Genomic DNA, 18,163 nt, shown 5'->3' with positions numbered 1-18,163 from the left:
CTTTTCCAGTTTTCAGCATTTTTTCTCTTAAAACCACATATTTCACCCAAAATAACCTTTTCCGCAAATCATATCAATGTATAGTTCTATTATGTTGTTAGTACAAGTCTATATTATAATTTTCACTAAAAAAAGCTTGTGTTGCAATTAGTTGGAGGTTGAGTGATTTTAGAGCTAGATTGACTAGGCTATCTTATCATATTTTTATGTATAGTCACTAGCTGACCTTTTTATGATAATATGCTGGTTCTCGGCTAACTACTACACTTACTTCATCATTTTGAGTGAAACGTAATACTAGTGGATTCCTGTTTTATGTGACCGGTTGACAATTCATGTTCGTTGAGTTTTATTTATGACGTCATTTAAAGTACAGGTTCGCGGAATTTTGACGTCATTCAATAATGATGCTTTTTATCCTTAATATTTCATCTGGAACCTTATATTTAGAATGACAATGACTTTGTCATATTAGAATAGAAATAATGCATTGAGTTATTTTTAGACATGGTATTCCCCTTCTGCCATGGTATTACCTAGGGTATTCCCCATCTGCCATGGTATTTGCTAGCAAATACCCCGGCCGGCACATGGAATTCCCTAATGACAAATACCCCGGCAGAGAAAAGAAAATCTCAATTCATAGAAATAGGTAAAAAATACCATGTCTCTCATTCAATCAAAATACAGCATTATTACATAAGGTGGAATTATACTGCAAATCTCTGTTTACATTGTGTTTAGGCACCGGACACATCCATATTAAATATAGAAAACCAATGGCTATACTAATATGTATAGATTATTACATGGCATTTTTCATATCAAACCCTTTATCGGCCCAAGGTTGTGATATCAGCCCAAGAGCCGGAGGCTCGAGGGCTGATATCACAACCTTGGGCCGATAAAGGGTCTGATATGAAAAATGACATGTAATTATCTTTTTATCATATACTTCAGCTGAAGATGTACAGACAAGAAATATTAAAATTTAATTTTTGTTTGTCTTTGCACTTTCAGAAAATATTTACAGACAACCAAAACAAATTCATTACTTTAATTGTTTTATTGATGACAAGCATTTTATTTGTTTTTTTCAGTTTTTTCAATAATATTGTCACCTCATTTATGTCTTTCAAAACAAGTTTAACTTAATTCTTTTTTGCTCCTCAACTACCGAGGGCCCTCATGGGGTTTTTGATTATGTGATTACTTGGCCGTTTTTTTAATGATTATTTGATTATTAAGCCAAATATTTCATGATTATTTGATTACCTAGGACTGTATTTTTAGTTACTAGGACCCCCCCCCCCCCCCCCCATAAGGGGCCTCACTACCGTACTTTGGGAAAAGTCTTACACTTGCCGTTTTCCGCGTTCTGTTGTCGTTTTCAATCAAATTTCCGGAAATGCACGAAGTTGCATGTGATAAACGTCACGGAAATTAACGGAAAGGCATGTGATAACATTCCGGAAGCAGTCAATAAAGGTACCTTTATCAGCCCGCTATGGAAATTCTTAAGAATCTGGTCAATATACCTAGTACTCCTTTCATAGCCTTTTGATATTTTTAAATGTTATTGAACTGTAAAATTTTAGTAATATTTCATACAAGTATAATTATTGATCACACATATCATACTATATGTAAATCGAGATATTGATCAAAAAGCATTTTTATTTTTGGTTTTTATAGGAAATTTTACTCTGTTGGCACTTTTTGAAATTGGCCCTTCTGTGAAAAAAATACTCGGCATATTGGCCCTACCTCTTTAGTTATACGTTAAAAAAGACACAAAATACCGAAGAATAATACATTCTGATTACAAAAATGACAAAAGAAAAATTAATTAGAAACATCATCCGCCATCTTTGGATATACTGCATTTATGAAAAGAACACTTAAGTATTTCAGTTTCAAATTTAGTTATACGTTAAAAAAGACACAAAATACCGAAGAATAATACATTCTTATTACAAAAATGACAAAAGAAAAATTAATTAGAAACATCGTCCGCCATCTTTGGATATACTGCAGTTACGGAGATCACATTTTGCCTATTTAGATAATTTGTATTGCATATGTAAAATGCGATAGAAATCCCATTGCAGTTTGCGAAAAATGAGGGGGGGAAATGAAAATGTATAAATGTTTAATACTGTTCAAACAAGAAAACATGTCTGATCTATAAACAAAAAAAAACGAGAAAAACTTTGAACACCAACAACAAACGAAAATCACGGAACAACAGGTTCCTGACTGGCTTGGAACAGGTGCAAGTATTAGATGATTAAATGTTTAATTCTGGTCAAACGAAAAACAGGTCTGATCTATAAACCAAAAACAACGAGATAAACTTTGAACACCAACAACCAACGAAAAACACTGAACTACAGAGCCTGTGCCTGACTTAGAACAGGCACAAGTAAATGTAGTATTAAACATTTAAATGTCTAAATGTTTAATACTGTTCAAACAGGAAAGCATGTCTTTAAACATTTAAATGTCTAAATGTTGAATACTGACTGTTCAAACAGGAAAACATGTCTGATCTATAAACAAAAAACGAGAAAAACTTTTAAACACCAACAACAAACGAAAATCACTGAACAACAGGTTCCTGATTTGGGACAGGCACAAGTAAATGTAGTATTGAACATTTAAATGCCTAAATTTTTAATACTGTTCAAACAGGAAAACATGTCTGATCTATAAACCAAAAACGAGAAAAACTTTGAACACCAACAACAAACGAAAATCACTGAACAACAGGCTCCTGACTTGGAACAGGCGCAAGTAAATGCAGTATTACAAGTGTAGATTTTAAAATGTTTAATTCTTGTCAAACGAGAAACAGGTCTGATCTATATCTCAGTTTTTTCCAGGAGAGTTACATTTTCTTTTGTCAAGAGCCATAAAAATTCAGAAGATTTATTTAAATTTTTAAATTACAGCTTATATATATAATCACAAGATAGCCTTGATATGCGTGCTTTTACTTTCCGTTAGGGACAACACCAAACTGAAATCGATGTAGGATAAAAAAAAAAAAAAAAAAAAAAGAAAAAAAGTAAAATAAAAATAGTTTTGGGGTGCGGAAAACTTTCCGTTATGAATTTCTTTAAACTTTTTTTTCTTATATTGTTATGGCCAGTAATTCCAGTGATTCATAATCATACACAATATACAATTCGGCGGAATATTTATCATAAATATTTATTTATTTATTTACAAGTTTGATCGTTTATATCAGAGACATATATACACAGAGACATGTATATATGTCTCTGTTTATATCAATATACAATGTTATTTCCATTGTTTTATGCAATGAAGGTCTACATATAATAGTGCTGATTTAATAAGTTTATGTAAATAAATCGAAAAAAAAAACTTCGGTTTCTTTATAGTACAATCTGAATAAAATTTGGATCTATTATAATTTTCATTCGTATAGTTCTGGACATAATATTCAATTTCATGATGCTTGATGTATAGGGAAAACGGAAGTATTACATTTTCCCAGCATTAGGTTGGCATTTTGTGTACCCAAGGGAAGCAACTAGATAACAACCTTTGAAACCAGAAATGCGTACGCATCTACTTGTTAAAAATAGAACGGCTTCCCCGTATTTATTTCCGGCGCTCTTTTTGAAAATGAAAGTAGAACAGGAGGGAAGAGAACAGCTAAGCTAAATAGTTAAATAAAAACATGTAGAACTAGAACAACGCAAATATGGAACAACCCCCACTCCAACAGACAGAGGATACAGGTAGTTCGAAGATTTAATATCAATACAATGATATAATTTCTAACCTTCAGATTGAATAGTTAAACTCCTAATTCTGACAGTACTTGTACCTTTATTGATACATTTTTAAACCACATTAGTCGGTTCTCATTTTTTGTATAAAATTGAACAAATATTATGAATGAAAGCAAAGCTTATATACAAAAATAACTCTATACAACATGTATCAAAGAAAGTTTAACTGTCCTGTCTTTTGAAATGTTGACATATACAGTGATATGTTGACATATACAGTGATATGTTACTGTTTTCGCGCTGAACATCAGCCCAGGCAGCCTAGGCTTGTAAAAGTTCTCTCGGGCCTGTAAAAATCATATCTACAGGTCCACAGAATCTAACTAAAAAATTTCTAAAATTGATCTCCAGGGCAGTAGATTTAACAGTTCATCGAAAAGAGTCTGAGTGAGTGACCGTCACTGAGTGAGTGAGTGTTCGGGTACGATCATTTAACTTCACGGAGGGGTATGTTTTTTTATGCATGAATGTTATACATTTATCTCCTGAGCCTAACGGAGATATGATGTCCTCTTCATATATGATTTTCCTTGGATGAACAAATCTTCATATCTTCCTACATTTGTAAGCCCTTGGAAATGAGCGTTTTATTCTACTGTCTTTACCTTTTTTTACTTCGTTAAAACATTTATATATTAATCAATATACTTCTTTTTTTATCTGTTTTTTTTTTTAACTATAAAAAACAACGTACACAATGATAATCAGTTGCGATTAAAAGTTAATTATTGATTCATTCTTGTTTGTTTTTAAATCTGAAAATATTTTTAAAAACGAAAATACTATATTATACAAATGTATATATAAAAAAAACAATCAAATGATAACGTTATAAAACATGTACCGTTTGTAACCTCACACAAGGCAAGCCCTATATCCAGAATGGAATATGAATTGTTGTTCATGTGTGATAGTTTAGTTCAACCAATCAGATGTTTATTTTGCTATCAAAATCAACACACAGTGGAATAATAATACTTTAATGTATAAGCCCTTTTTTTCCAGGATGGTGTGATTTTTTTTCCACATTCCATAACCCAAATATAATGGCTTTGTTGAGTCAAAAGAACAGTTAGAGGAGCTTAAGTGGCACTATGAAGTGGAGACAAAATCATATTTTGTTTCTGTGAAAACTTCATCCACTTTTGGAAACACTGGTAGGTTTTTTTCATTCACCAGTAAGCACTAAAAACTAACATGTTATAAGAAGGCACATTTAATAATGAAACATGAGGTGGGGAAAGTAATCAGGGGAAACAACTTACAATATACATGTTCAAGAACATGGTAGTAAAGGAAACAATGCAGTATTAATACAATACATTATATATTGGCAATAATTTTTTTTAAATATGAGATAGTTACAATCAAAGCCACCGAGTAAACAAAGACTTATAAAACCAAATAAAATTGAGAATGGAAATGGGGAATGTGCCAAAGAGACAACAACCCGACCATAGAAAAAAACAACAGCAGAAGGTCACCAACAGGTCTTCAATGTAGCGAGAAATTCCTGCACCTGGAGGCGTCCTTCAGCTGGCCCCTAAACAAATATATACTAGTTCAGTGATAATGAACGCCATACTAATTTCCAAATTGTACACAAGAAACTAAAATTAAAATAAAACAAGACTAACAAAGGCCAGAGGCTCCTGACTTGGGACAGGCGCAAAAATGCGGCGGGGTTAAACATGTCTGTGATATCTCAACCCTCCCCTATACCTCTAGCCAATGTAGAAAAGTAAAATACGTTTACAACAACAGTTGAAATAAATAAAAAAAATAACATGGACTCCACTTAAAATTGGCAGTGAAATCAGGTTCAGAAGGGTAAGAAAATTATGAAAGACACTTATCATCATGTTATTTCTTTGTCCAGTACATTGATGAAACTGAAACAAAACTAATTGTGTAAAACAGATTTTAGCATTAATTTTTATTTGAAAAAGTGATCTGATATGTATGTGTAATTTGCATGAAAATAATTCATTTCATCATTACTGACTATTCTGCAGTACTTATCAGCCATTTGTGTATATAATTGCTCTAGGCTTAAAATCTCTGTATCAGTGGACCAGTTTCCACTGAAAAAAGATCACTTTTTTCTAAAATTAAAACTTAAAATGAGATGGTAACTGTCCTGAACATGCTGAATGAGTTTAGGTGATAAATATACAATACATGTACATTTCACACTGTAATATAAACACAGTAGTAATCAAGTATTGAATATTTCAATTATTAGATATTGACAGTAAGCAGCACAAGATCCAGTGGAGGGAAAAGAACAACCTTCATATGCCAGACAATCCCTATATAGTCCTACAAACAGAGAGATTTGAGTGTCACCATGGGCCAGATAGAAATAAGGCTAAAAAAGTCAAAGCCCAGAATGCACAGGTACATTTTATTGGTATATATATAGTATTAAATGATATTTTGGAAGATGTATATAAATTGCTTTTAACTTGATTAAAAAATATTAAATGTATCAAGTTAATATCTTCTACTAACCTGTAGAACCTGGTTTTATTGTAGACACTTATAGATCCATCTGTGATCTCCAATAGGACCAGATAAGGGACCAGAAATACTCAGACACAAAACAGGTTTTACAAGTTAGTATCTTCTGATGACTAACCTGTAGAACCTGGTTTTGTTGTAGACACTTATAGATCCATCTGTGATCTCCCATAGGACCAGACAAAGGACCAGAAATACTCAGACACTAAACAGGTTTTACAGGTAAGTATCTTCTGATGACTAACCTGTAGAACCTGGTTTTGTTGTAGACACTTATAGATCCATCTGTGATCTCCCATAGGACCAGACAAAGGACCAGAAATACTCAGACACTAAACAGGTTTTACAGGTAAGTATCTTCTGATGACTAACCTGTAGAACCGGGTTTTATTGTAGATACTTATAGATCCATCTGTGATCTCCCATAGGACCAGATAAGGGACCAGAAATTCTCAGACACCAAACAGGTTTTACAAGTTAGTATCTTCTGATGACTAACCTGTACAACCTGGTTTTATTGTAGACACTTATAGATCCATCTGTGATATCTCATAGGACCAGACAAAGGACCAGAAATACTCAGACACCAAACAGGTTTTACAAGTTAGTATCTTCTGATGACTAACCTGTAGAACCTGTTTTTATTGTAGACACTTATAGAGCCATCTGTGATCTCCCATAGGACCAGACAAAGGACCAGAAATTCTCAGACTCCAAACAGGTTTTACAAGTTAGTATCTTCTGATGACTAACCTGTAGAACCTGGTTTTATTGTAGACACTTATAGATCCATCTGTGATCTCCCATAGGACCAGATAAGGGACCAGAAATACTCAGACACCAAACAGGTTTTACAAGTTAGTATCTTCTGATGACTAACCTGTACAACCTGGTTTTATTGTAGACACTTATAGATCCATCTGTGATCTCCCATAGGACCAGACAAGGGACCAGAAATACTCAGACACAAAACAGGTTTTACAAGTTAGTATCTTCTGATGACTAACCTGTAGAACCTGGTTTTGTTGTAGACACTTATAGATCCATCTGTGATCTCCCATAGGACCAGACAAAGGACCAGAAATACTCAGACACTAAACAGGTTTTACAGGTTAGTATCTTCTGATGACTAACCTGTAGAACCTGGTTTTGTTGTAGACACTTATAGATCCATCTGTGATCTCCCATAGGACCAGACAAAGGACCAGAAATACTCAGACACTAAACAGGTTTTACAGGTAAGTATCTTCTGATGACTAACCTGTAGAACCTGGTTTTATTGTCGACACTTATAGATCCATCTGTGATCTCCCATAGGACCAGATAAGGGACCAGAAATTCTCAGACACCAAACAGGTTTTACAAGTTAGTATCTTCTGATGACTAACCTGTACAACCTGGTTTTATTGTAGACACTTATAGATCCATCTGTGATATCTCATAGGACCAGACAAAGGACCAGAAATACTCAGACACCAAACAGGTTTTACAAGTTAGTATCTTCTGATGACTAACCTGTAGAAACTGTTTTTATTGTAGACACTTATAGAGCCATCTGTGATCTCCCATAGGACCAGACAAAGGACCAGAAATTCTCAGACACCAAACAGGTTTTACAAGTTAGTATCTTCTGATGACTAACCTGTACAACCTGGTTTTATTGTAGACACTTATAGATCCATCTGTGATATCTCATAGGACCAGACAAAGGACCAGAAATACTCAGACACCAAACAGATTTTACAAGTTAGTATCTTCTGATGACTAACTTGTACAACCTGGTTTTATTGTAGACACTTATAGATCCATCTGTGATCTCCCATATGACCAGATAAGGGACCAGAAATACTCAGACACAAAACAGGTTTTACAAGTTAGTATCTTCTGATGACTAACCTGTAGAACCTGGTTTTGTTGTAGACACTTATAGATCCATCTGTGATCTCCCATAGGACCAGACAAAGGACCAGAAATACTCAGACACTAAACAGGTTTTACAGGTAAGTATCTTCTGATGACTAACCTGTAGAACCTGGTTTTGTTGTAGACACTTATAGATCCATCTGTGATCTCCCATAGGACCAGACAAAGGACCAGAAATACTCAGACACTAAACAGGTTTTACAGGTAAGTATCTTCTGATGACTAACCTGTAGAACCGGGTTTTATTGTCGACACTTATAGATCCATCTGTGATCTCCCATAGGACCAGATAAGGGACAAGAAATTCTCAGACACCAAACAGGTTTTACAAGTTAGTATCTTCTGATGACTAACCTGTACAACCTGGTTTTATTGTAGACACTTATAGATCCATCTGTGATATCTCATAGGACCAGACAAAGGACCAGAAATACTCAGACACCAAACAGGTTTTACAAGTTAGTATCTTCTGATGACTAACCTGTAGAAACTGTTTTTATTGTAGACACTTATAGAGCCATCTGTGATCTCCCATAGGACCAGACAAAGGACCAGAAATTCTCAGACACCAAACAGGTTTTACAAGTTAGTATCTTCTGATGACTAACCTGTAGAACCTGGTTTTATTGTAGACACTTATAGATCCATCTGTGATCTCCCATAGGACCAGATAAGGGAGGCCGTACTTTAACCTATAATGGTTTGATTTTTAAATTGTTATTTGGATGGAGAGTTGTCTCATTGGCACTCACACCACATCTTCCTATATCTATTTACAAGTTAGTATCTTCTGATGACTAACCTGTACAACCTGGTTTTATTATAGACACTTATAGATCCATCTGTGATCTCCCATAGGACCAGATAAGGGACCAGAAATTCTCAGACACCAAACAGGTTATAAAAGTTAGTATCTTCTGATGCCTGTAGAACCTGGTTTTATTGTAGACACTTATAGATTTGTCCTAGATATATATAGTCCAATGTGTGGTCCTTTTGAGGATGAACATTTAATTTTTTTAAGTAAAATGTGCCATACTGATCATTTGAATTTTACATGGTTTATACAATAGATGACTATTAAATGATGTGACACTACGTGTATCTGTTTCAATATTTCAGCAATCGGATCACTCTGCTTATCAAAAGAAACGTTTCCACATCCAAACAACTAAAAAATTGAACTGTCCTGCGACCATTATTGCAAAAGAGATGATTTTCTTTACTGACTTTAAGGTAGTTATTGATTTTGTAGTGATAATCTTTTTCCTATCTTACAATTAGCTAGTTTACAATTTTTCATAGTATTGATACACCTTTTCTTATTTTGTTGCATGTATATCTGTACAGTATTAAATAGGTACAGTTTTTATTTCTTTTGAATAGATATATAGAAGTATTGTGGAAGAACAATTATTTGTTCATTACAATTTTCATAGTATTTGTAGATCCCTTAAGATTCTCAAGGAATTGTAAAACTTCTGTTAAAAAAATTGATCTCATGATGAAAATCACAAACATAGTTATCTTCAAATGGAACAACTTTTGCAGTATGTGTATGTACCATTTTTATTGTATTTTTTCTTGTAAATATATCCTTTCAGATGAGGATCACCATATCAGTTTGTCAGAACTTTGGTCAGTCCTTCAATCAATTTCCCTTCCTAAAGAATTCCTACTCCATTGAATTGGTTTTGATGAAATCTTAGTTAACATGAAGTTTGGGTGTTACATGTAGAGGCTTGAAGTAAGATGATTATTGTCATATGTTTACAAGGGGGAAAAAGAATGCTTAATGATTTTTAGATTTAGAGATCGATCTGAAGGAGTAATATATTTTTAATTATTTATTTTAACAGGATTGTATCTCAAAGTATAAAAAAGAGCAACTGTCCAGGGTTATTAGAAGCAGTTTAACTGATACAGATATTAAACTGGCAATGACACGCCATATTTTTATATCATTGCCACAAGGAGAAAGAAATGGACATCAAAATCATCTTTATGGAGAGGTAATTAAAATTTTGCTAACAACTTATAAGTCATTTTTTTCTGTTAGTCAAAAGCATTCAGTAATTGGTAATGGTTTAATGTTATCCTAATGCTTAAAATGCTGTTTTGCCCCGACAAAATAACATCAGCATTTTTGCATTATCTTTCCTTAATAAAATTGGAAATTATTTCGGTGTGCCCTCAGTGAAATAACCTTCAAGTGTTAACTATTTTGCATATTCACCTTTTCTAGGGGCCATATGTGTATAATTTTTATAACTTTAACCTTACTTAGAGTAGTTTGTAAGTGAACCAAACACAAAATGAATAAATTTTGTGACATTAAAATGTTTTTATTATGCCCCATTTATGGACATAAGGCCTAGTTCATACATTCCATGTATTTACATTAGTTAAAATTTTTAATAATTTCAGGCCGCAGAAGTTTCCATACCAGTGGACAAAAGAATTATTGGTAAAATTGAGGAGTATGTTGGTGAAGGTTTAGTGTCATCAAGCTGCTTAAGACCATTACTTGAGCAGTTTGTAAGACACGAAATATTTGCTGGTGAGAAATGTGCCAACTGGACAAACAGAAGATTTTTCCCAAGTCAGCGGGATATATCTAACTTCGTTTATGCTGCTAAGTTGAAGGGATTGAAGGCCAAATATGATCAGGAAAACTTAATGGCTCATGTTGATGAGTGGCAGAAAGACAGGCCAGAAGATAAGTTTCTTTTCTCTGGTTCTGATGTGAACACAGAAGATACTGGAGACTCAACAGGTTTCTTTTTCTTATACCAATCAACCTGGCAACAACGACTGCTTAACCTTTATGGCAATGAGATTTGTCTTCTAGATGCTACATACAGAACAACAAAATATTCAATTCCACTGTTTTTCTTGTGCGTCAAGACAAATGTGGATTATTCAGTTGTAGCTGTTTTTGCATGTCAGTATGAAAACAGTAGTACCATCACTAAGGCTCTCAACCAAATTAAAGAATGGAACCCTAACTGGAACCCGAAATATTTCATGGTAGACAACTGTGAAGCTGAGATCAAAGCAATCATTACTTGTTTTCCAGCACCAGGTACGTTATACATACATTTTTGTTATTTTGTTGTCAGGACAAAAACAATGCATATCATAAAGTGAATTAACAAAAATACCAAACTACCAGAAAAATTCAAAACAGAAAGTCCCTAATTCTAACGCAATTATTTTTTATCAATGGTTTTAAATAGATGACAGTAAGGGTAAAATTCTCTCTGTGTCTGTAACTAAGGAGGCCGACCTAGTTTAGAAGATCAAGTCCAAAGATTATTAGGTGCACAGAACTAGGTGTCTATGGGTTCTTTGCCACTAGTGTTCATATATATGTCCACCATACTTCCTGATTAAGTATCCTGTAATATTTTTTTAAATGAATATTTCTGTTTCAGATTGCCAGCCTTTTATCTGTGATTTTCACAGAGAGCAGGCCTGGAGTAGGTGGTTGAAAGCGATTAAACATGGTCTTAACCAGAATGTTGATGATGTTTTGCTGATCCTAAGAAGAGTTGCTAGAGCACAAACAACTGCACATTTTGATGAAGCCATCAGCAACCTAAAAGAGGGCTATTTTTGGAAAACCCACAAAGAATTTAGAGATTGGATGAATAATACCTGGTTAAAGAGTGTAAAGGGGATGAAATTCTTTTCTTTAAAATTAAAAGGTGAAAGCTGAGAAAAATTACGGACAGAAAGTTCTATCAAAATGGCCTCACAAGTTGATTAATACGTACATACTAGAAAAATGGATGATTCTTTAAGTATTCAGAATGCTTTATGTTCTTGAATGTGATCTGATTTAAATGTTTTTGGCCAGAATATTCCTTCATGAAATTGGGATTTTTTTCTTATTTTACATAATATTTTCTTTTTTATTGGATAACCCCCATTTAGGGGGCATTAATTTTATTAGTTAAATAAGATATTCTCAAGATCGTCAAAAATGTTCATACTTTATTTAGATGTGGGCTTGGTTGTACAGGAAAGACCGTCTGTTGGTAAAAATTAACACCAACAATGGTGTTGAAAGACAAAACAGGACACTTAAATATGATTTCCTGGCCAAATACACAGACCGCACTCTAACAGGGATGTTAACCACTGTTATTAAGCGGTTTCTGCCAGATCAATATAGGAAGTAAGTATGAAAGGCCATCATGAAAAAAAATATATTTTGCACAATCCCTAACAAAGTCTTTTCTGTATTAGTATGTATGTAGATAAGTTGTTTTTTTTAAATAAAGAGATAAGTTACTTAACTTTCAAAGGGAAAGTCGTGATAAGGAATTTGACAAGTACTTGTATCTCAATAAGTATGAAATTATAGGATATAAAAGTGTTTGTGAGTGACTTTGTCCAGTTTATATACTAATTAATTCCTTTAAAAGTTCTTTATCCTTATATTTCTTTAAAATTGGAAATAAAGAATTTATTTTTCCACACTTGTTATCTCTATCACAAATAATTTGTATATTAGAGTCCTATCTTTTATTATTGCCTTAATATATAAGTTTTAACTAATTTATTTTTTGGTTTCATTGCAAAGGTGACAAGAGCATAAGGACTCATGTTTTTGTGAAAATCTTGTCTCCTTGATTGAGTTAAGTCATTCTGAATTAATATTTTATTGCATGTCTTTTTCATGTTTTTTAAAATGTTTTACTACTTACTGTCTAGGTTGGAGCCTTTAAAAATTCAGAATTACATTAGATATGATAAAAATTGATTGCATCCTAAAATTGAAGTATAACTTAATTAATCTTGGTTAAAATAAAAAAACAAATACCAAGTAAGAAATTATTTTAATGCTACACCTAGGGGCACTATATTTTTCAGTCTGTTTGTTTTTGTTTATTTGTCCATTTGTGTTTCTGTCCCGCTTCAGGTTAAATATTTTGGTCAAGGTAGTAAGGTAGTTTTTGATGAAGTTGAAGTCCAAGGAGCTTTATAGTTTTTATGCCAAATTAGAGTTTTGACTTCAATTTAATGATCCACTGAACATAGGAAATGATAGTGATAGTGGAGCATACCTGTACTATAGACATATTCTTTTTTTTTCGAAATTTTAGATATCTAGATGTTAACATAAAAGCATCTGCCTTCTACAAACAGTACAACCAGCACATACCTGCATTTCTCCATAATCGACCAAAGGAGATGGACAAGGGAAACATCAAAGTAAGACACCAGTTGGTCTGCACCACAAACAACATCATTAATGGAAAATATGTCCCTGGACGACATGAAAAGGTAAACACCCTGTCACCAAAAAAAACAACATATAAATGATGAATTTTGCATAAAAGAGTAACATTTCTATGATAGCCATTTAAGAAATTTTCTGAATACTATTATTTAAAGGGTAATTGTCAATAATGCTTACTAGGTTCATTTTGAAATGTCAACGTTAACCACAGGGATACAAAATACTACCAGTAGCATGATAGACCTTTTCATGAAAATAGATAATAGATATTGTCTAGCCCTGAATTCCATCATGTTAAGGGAAGAAATTCATGTTTCATACAATTTTAGGAAAGATTAGAATTATTTGTTCTAATGATAGCTCTAATTTCAGAACAAATTAATACCATACGACTTTGTCATTGGAGCCTACCACCAGAGAGGAGGTCATTGGGATTTGCTGGTAATCATTGTTGTGGTGCATTATTTTTTTGTTTATAGGATTAGATTTGTCTTAAACAAATTACAACAACTTAAACACTCTATGTATTAGTACTTCTAATGAACAAATACACCTTCATTTACCATATTGTGAAAACAAATGTTCTTATTGTCCCATTAACATGATTAAGGACAGTGAACTAAAACACAAACCCAACAACATAATTATTGCATGTATAAATAAAAAAATCATGAAACTGATTCCATTTCTCATTTTATCACCAACTTTCATCTATCCAATTTAGGAATTTTGTTAGTGAATTTTATCATAAGTTCATTTTACCAATTACATGCAAACGTACTTGCAATAATTATTTTCAAAAGCAACTATAATAGATTTGTGGTCATCAGAGGGCTGTGTATAAAAAATTGACCAACAATTACAATTCTCTCTATTAAAAGAAGATATGTATAAACTTCAGCACTTTTCTTTTGTGGAAATATTTAGGAACTTTCTAATTTAACCTTGATGAATTAGATTTACAAAAAGGGAATGCAGCATGACCCTTGTTTTCCTGTTCAATCTGTGACTCCTTTTTGTGCATGTCAAAAATGCAACCCTGTAAAAATGATTTTGACAGAGCTAATACAATTGTTACTGTTAATATTTTATAATGTTTTCTAAATAAATTTGCTAGTGAATGACAATATTTGCTCACAGGACCATGATCAAAAGGATTTGCATTTTGAATGTCATAAGACGTGGCAAGACTGTTGCATAAGTTTTGTTTTCATTACTCCATACCAAAACAATATAATACTTAATACTTTTGTTTTTCAGATTGTTGAACCATCAAAGGGAAAGGTTGTTTTTCTCAACCCTTTGGGAGCCTCACCAAATCAAAAGAGAACAGTTCTTTTGAATTGGAGGTAAGCTACCTTATCCAGAATTTTTATATTTATAAAAGAAAAGATGATACCTGCAAAGGAGTGCAAAAGGGGTCAAATGCTATATATTTAGTGAGTGAACTGTTCACAAATTCTGTTCTTTATCTTTTGTAAATCTGGTACAGTGATTGAAATAAAATAAATTACATTGAAATTTTCATTACTGCAAGCTTTTATGCTGATATTTAATGTGTGTGGAGTACTTAGTATGTAACTCAAAATAACATATTTTTCTCAGAAAATACATAGGACAGATGCTTCTTCTTCATCCAGAGAATGGGTACAAAAACTGGACACTGGAAGTACCTGACCATTCCAAACAACTAGATGGATCCAGTTGTGGCATCTTCTGTCTTTTGGTATACATTAATATTAATGAATTAAGTCATAATTAACAAAATTATTGATTGTAGTATTCAATTTGTTTCTGCTGTGTTCATCCATTCATCTGTCCCATCTTGTAAAGGTCCATAACCAAGACACTGTTAGTCCTACAGGGTTAATGCTTCTTCAGTAAATGTGCTTTGAAAAATAATGAAGGTCCATATCAAAATAATGTAACCCTCACCTACATCTTATACATAAGTGACTTAGATTAAGACCTGTAATGAGTTTCTGGCCTTAGACACATTAAATCCTACATAATTGTCATTTCATCAACAAAAGAGTGTTTCTAAATAACATATACTAGTAAACATTTTATCTGTGCATTGAGGTAGTGGTTATACACAAACATTGTATAAGCTTTTAAAGATTTCACTCAAAATTTCATACAAAACTCTTCAAATATATACTACATATTTACCTTTTTTTTAATTACCCCATCATTATTTCAAATAGCAGGACTTGTATAGATTATTTATTGACACAAAAAAGGGTGCAACACTTTGATCAAAACAGCACATCATTTAGTAAATTGGCAAATTGCTAAGAACTTAATGTCACTATCTTTATTAAATGTTTCTAATTATATATTGCAGTTTGCAGAGAAATATCTGGCTGGACAATCTCTGCTTGGTATAACTCAGGAAGAAGTAAATAATAAAAGAGTAATGATAGCCCAAACACTGATGATGTTTGAAGGTATTATAAAAAACTATATAAATCAATACTGAACATAATAATAAATATATTAATTACAATATTTTACCCTCCCAATTACATATTTAATCCATTAGAAGGATGATTTTTCTCATTGTTGAATATCACAACACTGACAGAGAAATTATGTTTTGCATTTGGATATTGTGTGAAGAAGAAATCAATGTTTCAATTGAGTTAACCACATATATTCTTTCAGTATCACATATTTTGAAGGAGTATCTTAAATATTGTTTTGGATAATAATAATAAGTGCTTTGTTAATATTTTAATATCTCACAATTTTTTTTTTAAATCCTTTCTTTACAGGACACATGGTGGGATGCTGTCCATGCTGTGGATTTCGAACAAATGCTGATGAAGAACAATTGGTAATCATGTATACTCTATATATTCTATTTATAATCTTGTCTGATCTTTTCAAATTTATCATGCATAGAGATCAACATAATTTTTTGTAACAATTGACTTACATAATTTTTTGTAACAATTGCTTTTACATAATTATCTATTTTCTATTTTTGAAAAGACACATTACTTAAAGGCTTTACTTTAATATACATGAACATTATATTTTACAGATTCAATGCAAAATATGCAAGAATTTGTTCCACAGAAAAACCCATTGTGTTGGTGAGGCTTTAGCAACTGGCACCAGCAATGAAGACTTTGTTTGTGAAATAGACAGAACAGTTGAAAAAAAATGAGCTATTTTGTAAATAATAATCAATTTTGAAATATTTATACATTAGGGATAGTCAACCATGTAAAATGAGTTTTGTTTTACTGAGATCAAGTGTTGTACAGTTATATTTCTGTGTAGAACATACTGCCAGGTTACTGAAGTTAGTATTATGCCTGTACTAACCTCTGTAACCTGTTTATACATAAGGGGTAGTCAACCATTTAATATGAGTTTTCTTTTACTGAGAACAAGTGTTGTACAGTTATATTTCTGTGTAGAACATACTGCCAGGTTACTGAAGTTAGTCTTATGCCTGTACTAACCTCTGTAACCTGTTTATACATAAGGGATATTTAAACATGTAATGTGAGTTTAGTTATACTGAGAACAAGTGTTGTACAGTTATATTTCTGTGTAGAACATACTGCCAGGTTACTGAAGTTGATCTTATGCCTGTAATAACCCCTGTAATCTGTTTATACATAAGGGGTAGTCAACCATTTAATATGAGTTTTGTTTTACTGAGAACAAGTCTTGTACAGTTATATTTCTGTGTAGAACATACTGCCAGGTTACTGAAGTTGATCTTATGCCTGTACTAACCCCTGTAATCTGTTTATACATAAGGGTAGTCAACCATGCAATGTTAGTTTTGTTTTACTGAGAACAAGTGTTGTACAGTTATATTTCTGTGTAGAACATACTGCCAGGTTACTGAAGTTAGTATTATGCCTGTACTAACCTCTGTAACCTGTTTATACATAAGGGTAGTCAACCATGCAATGTTAGTTTTGTTTTACTGAGAACAAGTGTTGTACAGTTATATTTCTGTGTAGAACATACTGCCAGGTTACTAAAGTTAGTATTATGCCTGTACTAACCTCTGTAACCTGTTTATACATAAGGGGTAGTCAACCATTTAATATGAGTTTTGTTTTACTGAGAACAAGTGTTGTACAGTTATATTTCTGTGTAGAACATACTGCCAGGTTACTGAAGTTAGTCGTATATCTGTACTCACCTCCATGAACTGTTTAAAAGTAAGAGATAGTTAACAATTGTATATGCGTTTTGTTTTACTTAGAAGTGTTATGTGGTTACATAGCAACGTAGAACATACTGTCAGGTTACTGAAAGAGGGGCGAAAGATACCAGAAGGACATTCAAACTCATAGATCGAAAATAAACTGACAATGCTATGGCAATTGACGAATGTCTATACTAACCTCTATAATCTGTTTATACATAAGAGATAGAAGAACCGTGTTATATGAGTATATGTGTCTGTTGTCCCAAGTGACTTATAATCAGTCCTCTGTGGTAGTGTGTGACAACTATAGTGCCTGGTTATGGTGGTTAGTCCTTATAAGATACTAACCTGTAAAACCTGGTCTGAGTCCCTGGTCAAAAGGGTCTTTTAATCAGTCCTATGTGGTAGTGTGTGACAACTATAGTACCTGGTTATGGTGGTTAGTCCTTATAAGAT

At 32.9% G+C, this 18,163-nt stretch overlaps 2 protein-coding genes across 3 annotated transcripts in view; one reads left to right on the top strand and one right to left on the bottom strand.

The window, feature by feature from the left end:
- Positions 1–1,526, bottom strand: part of LOC134683334 (cytochrome c oxidase assembly protein COX18, mitochondrial-like) — a 48,559-nt gene extending 47,033 nt beyond the window's left edge. The window contains exon 1 of one of the 2 annotated variants that reach the window (XM_063542572.1): positions 1,360–1,526. The gene's annotated coding sequence lies outside the window, so the exon portion shown is untranslated. The remainder of the gene's footprint in view (positions 1–1,359) is intronic. The other variant, XM_063542575.1, reaches the window with a different exon arrangement.
- Positions 1,527–3,392: 1,866 nt separating this feature from the next.
- Positions 3,393–17,748, top strand: LOC134684914 (uncharacterized). Its single transcript, XM_063544230.1, has 16 exons — positions 3,393–3,773; positions 4,833–4,984; positions 6,073–6,227; positions 9,396–9,509; positions 10,133–10,285; positions 10,701–11,358; positions 11,711–11,983; positions 12,081–12,097; positions 12,281–12,456; positions 13,388–13,568; positions 13,897–13,965; positions 14,785–14,873; positions 15,130–15,250; positions 15,872–15,974; positions 16,302–16,363; positions 16,574–17,748. Exons 3-16 carry the CDS (start codon positions 6,126–6,128, stop codon positions 16,697–16,699), a joined length of 2,244 nt encoding a protein of 747 aa, XP_063400300.1. The 5' UTR covers positions 3,393–3,773; positions 4,833–4,984; positions 6,073–6,125; the 3' UTR covers positions 16,700–17,748.
- The last annotated feature ends 415 nt before the right edge of the window (positions 17,749–18,163 follow it).

The sequence above is a fragment of the Mytilus trossulus genome, chromosome 9, assembly GCF_036588685.1.
Source record: "Mytilus trossulus isolate FHL-02 chromosome 9, PNRI_Mtr1.1.1.hap1, whole genome shotgun sequence".
NCBI lineage: Eukaryota > Metazoa > Mollusca > Bivalvia > Mytilida > Mytilidae > Mytilus > Mytilus trossulus.
Note: the sequence above shows the minus strand (reverse complement) of the source record. Positions and strands in the feature narration are given on the sequence as shown.

Bases quoted from the DNA above. Each gene is read 5' to 3' on its own strand.
- LOC134684914 (XM_063544230.1), top strand. From the start codon at position 6,126: ATGCCAGACAATCCCTATATAGTCCTACAAACAGAGAGATTTGAGTGT. The intron at 14,874-15,129 runs GTAAGCTACCTT...TATTTTTCTCAG, and splicing joins ACAGTTCTTTTGAATTGGAG to AAAATACATAGGACAGATGC. The intron at 15,251-15,871 runs GTATACATTAAT...TATATATTGCAG, and splicing joins GTGGCATCTTCTGTCTTTTG to TTTGCAGAGAAATATCTGGC.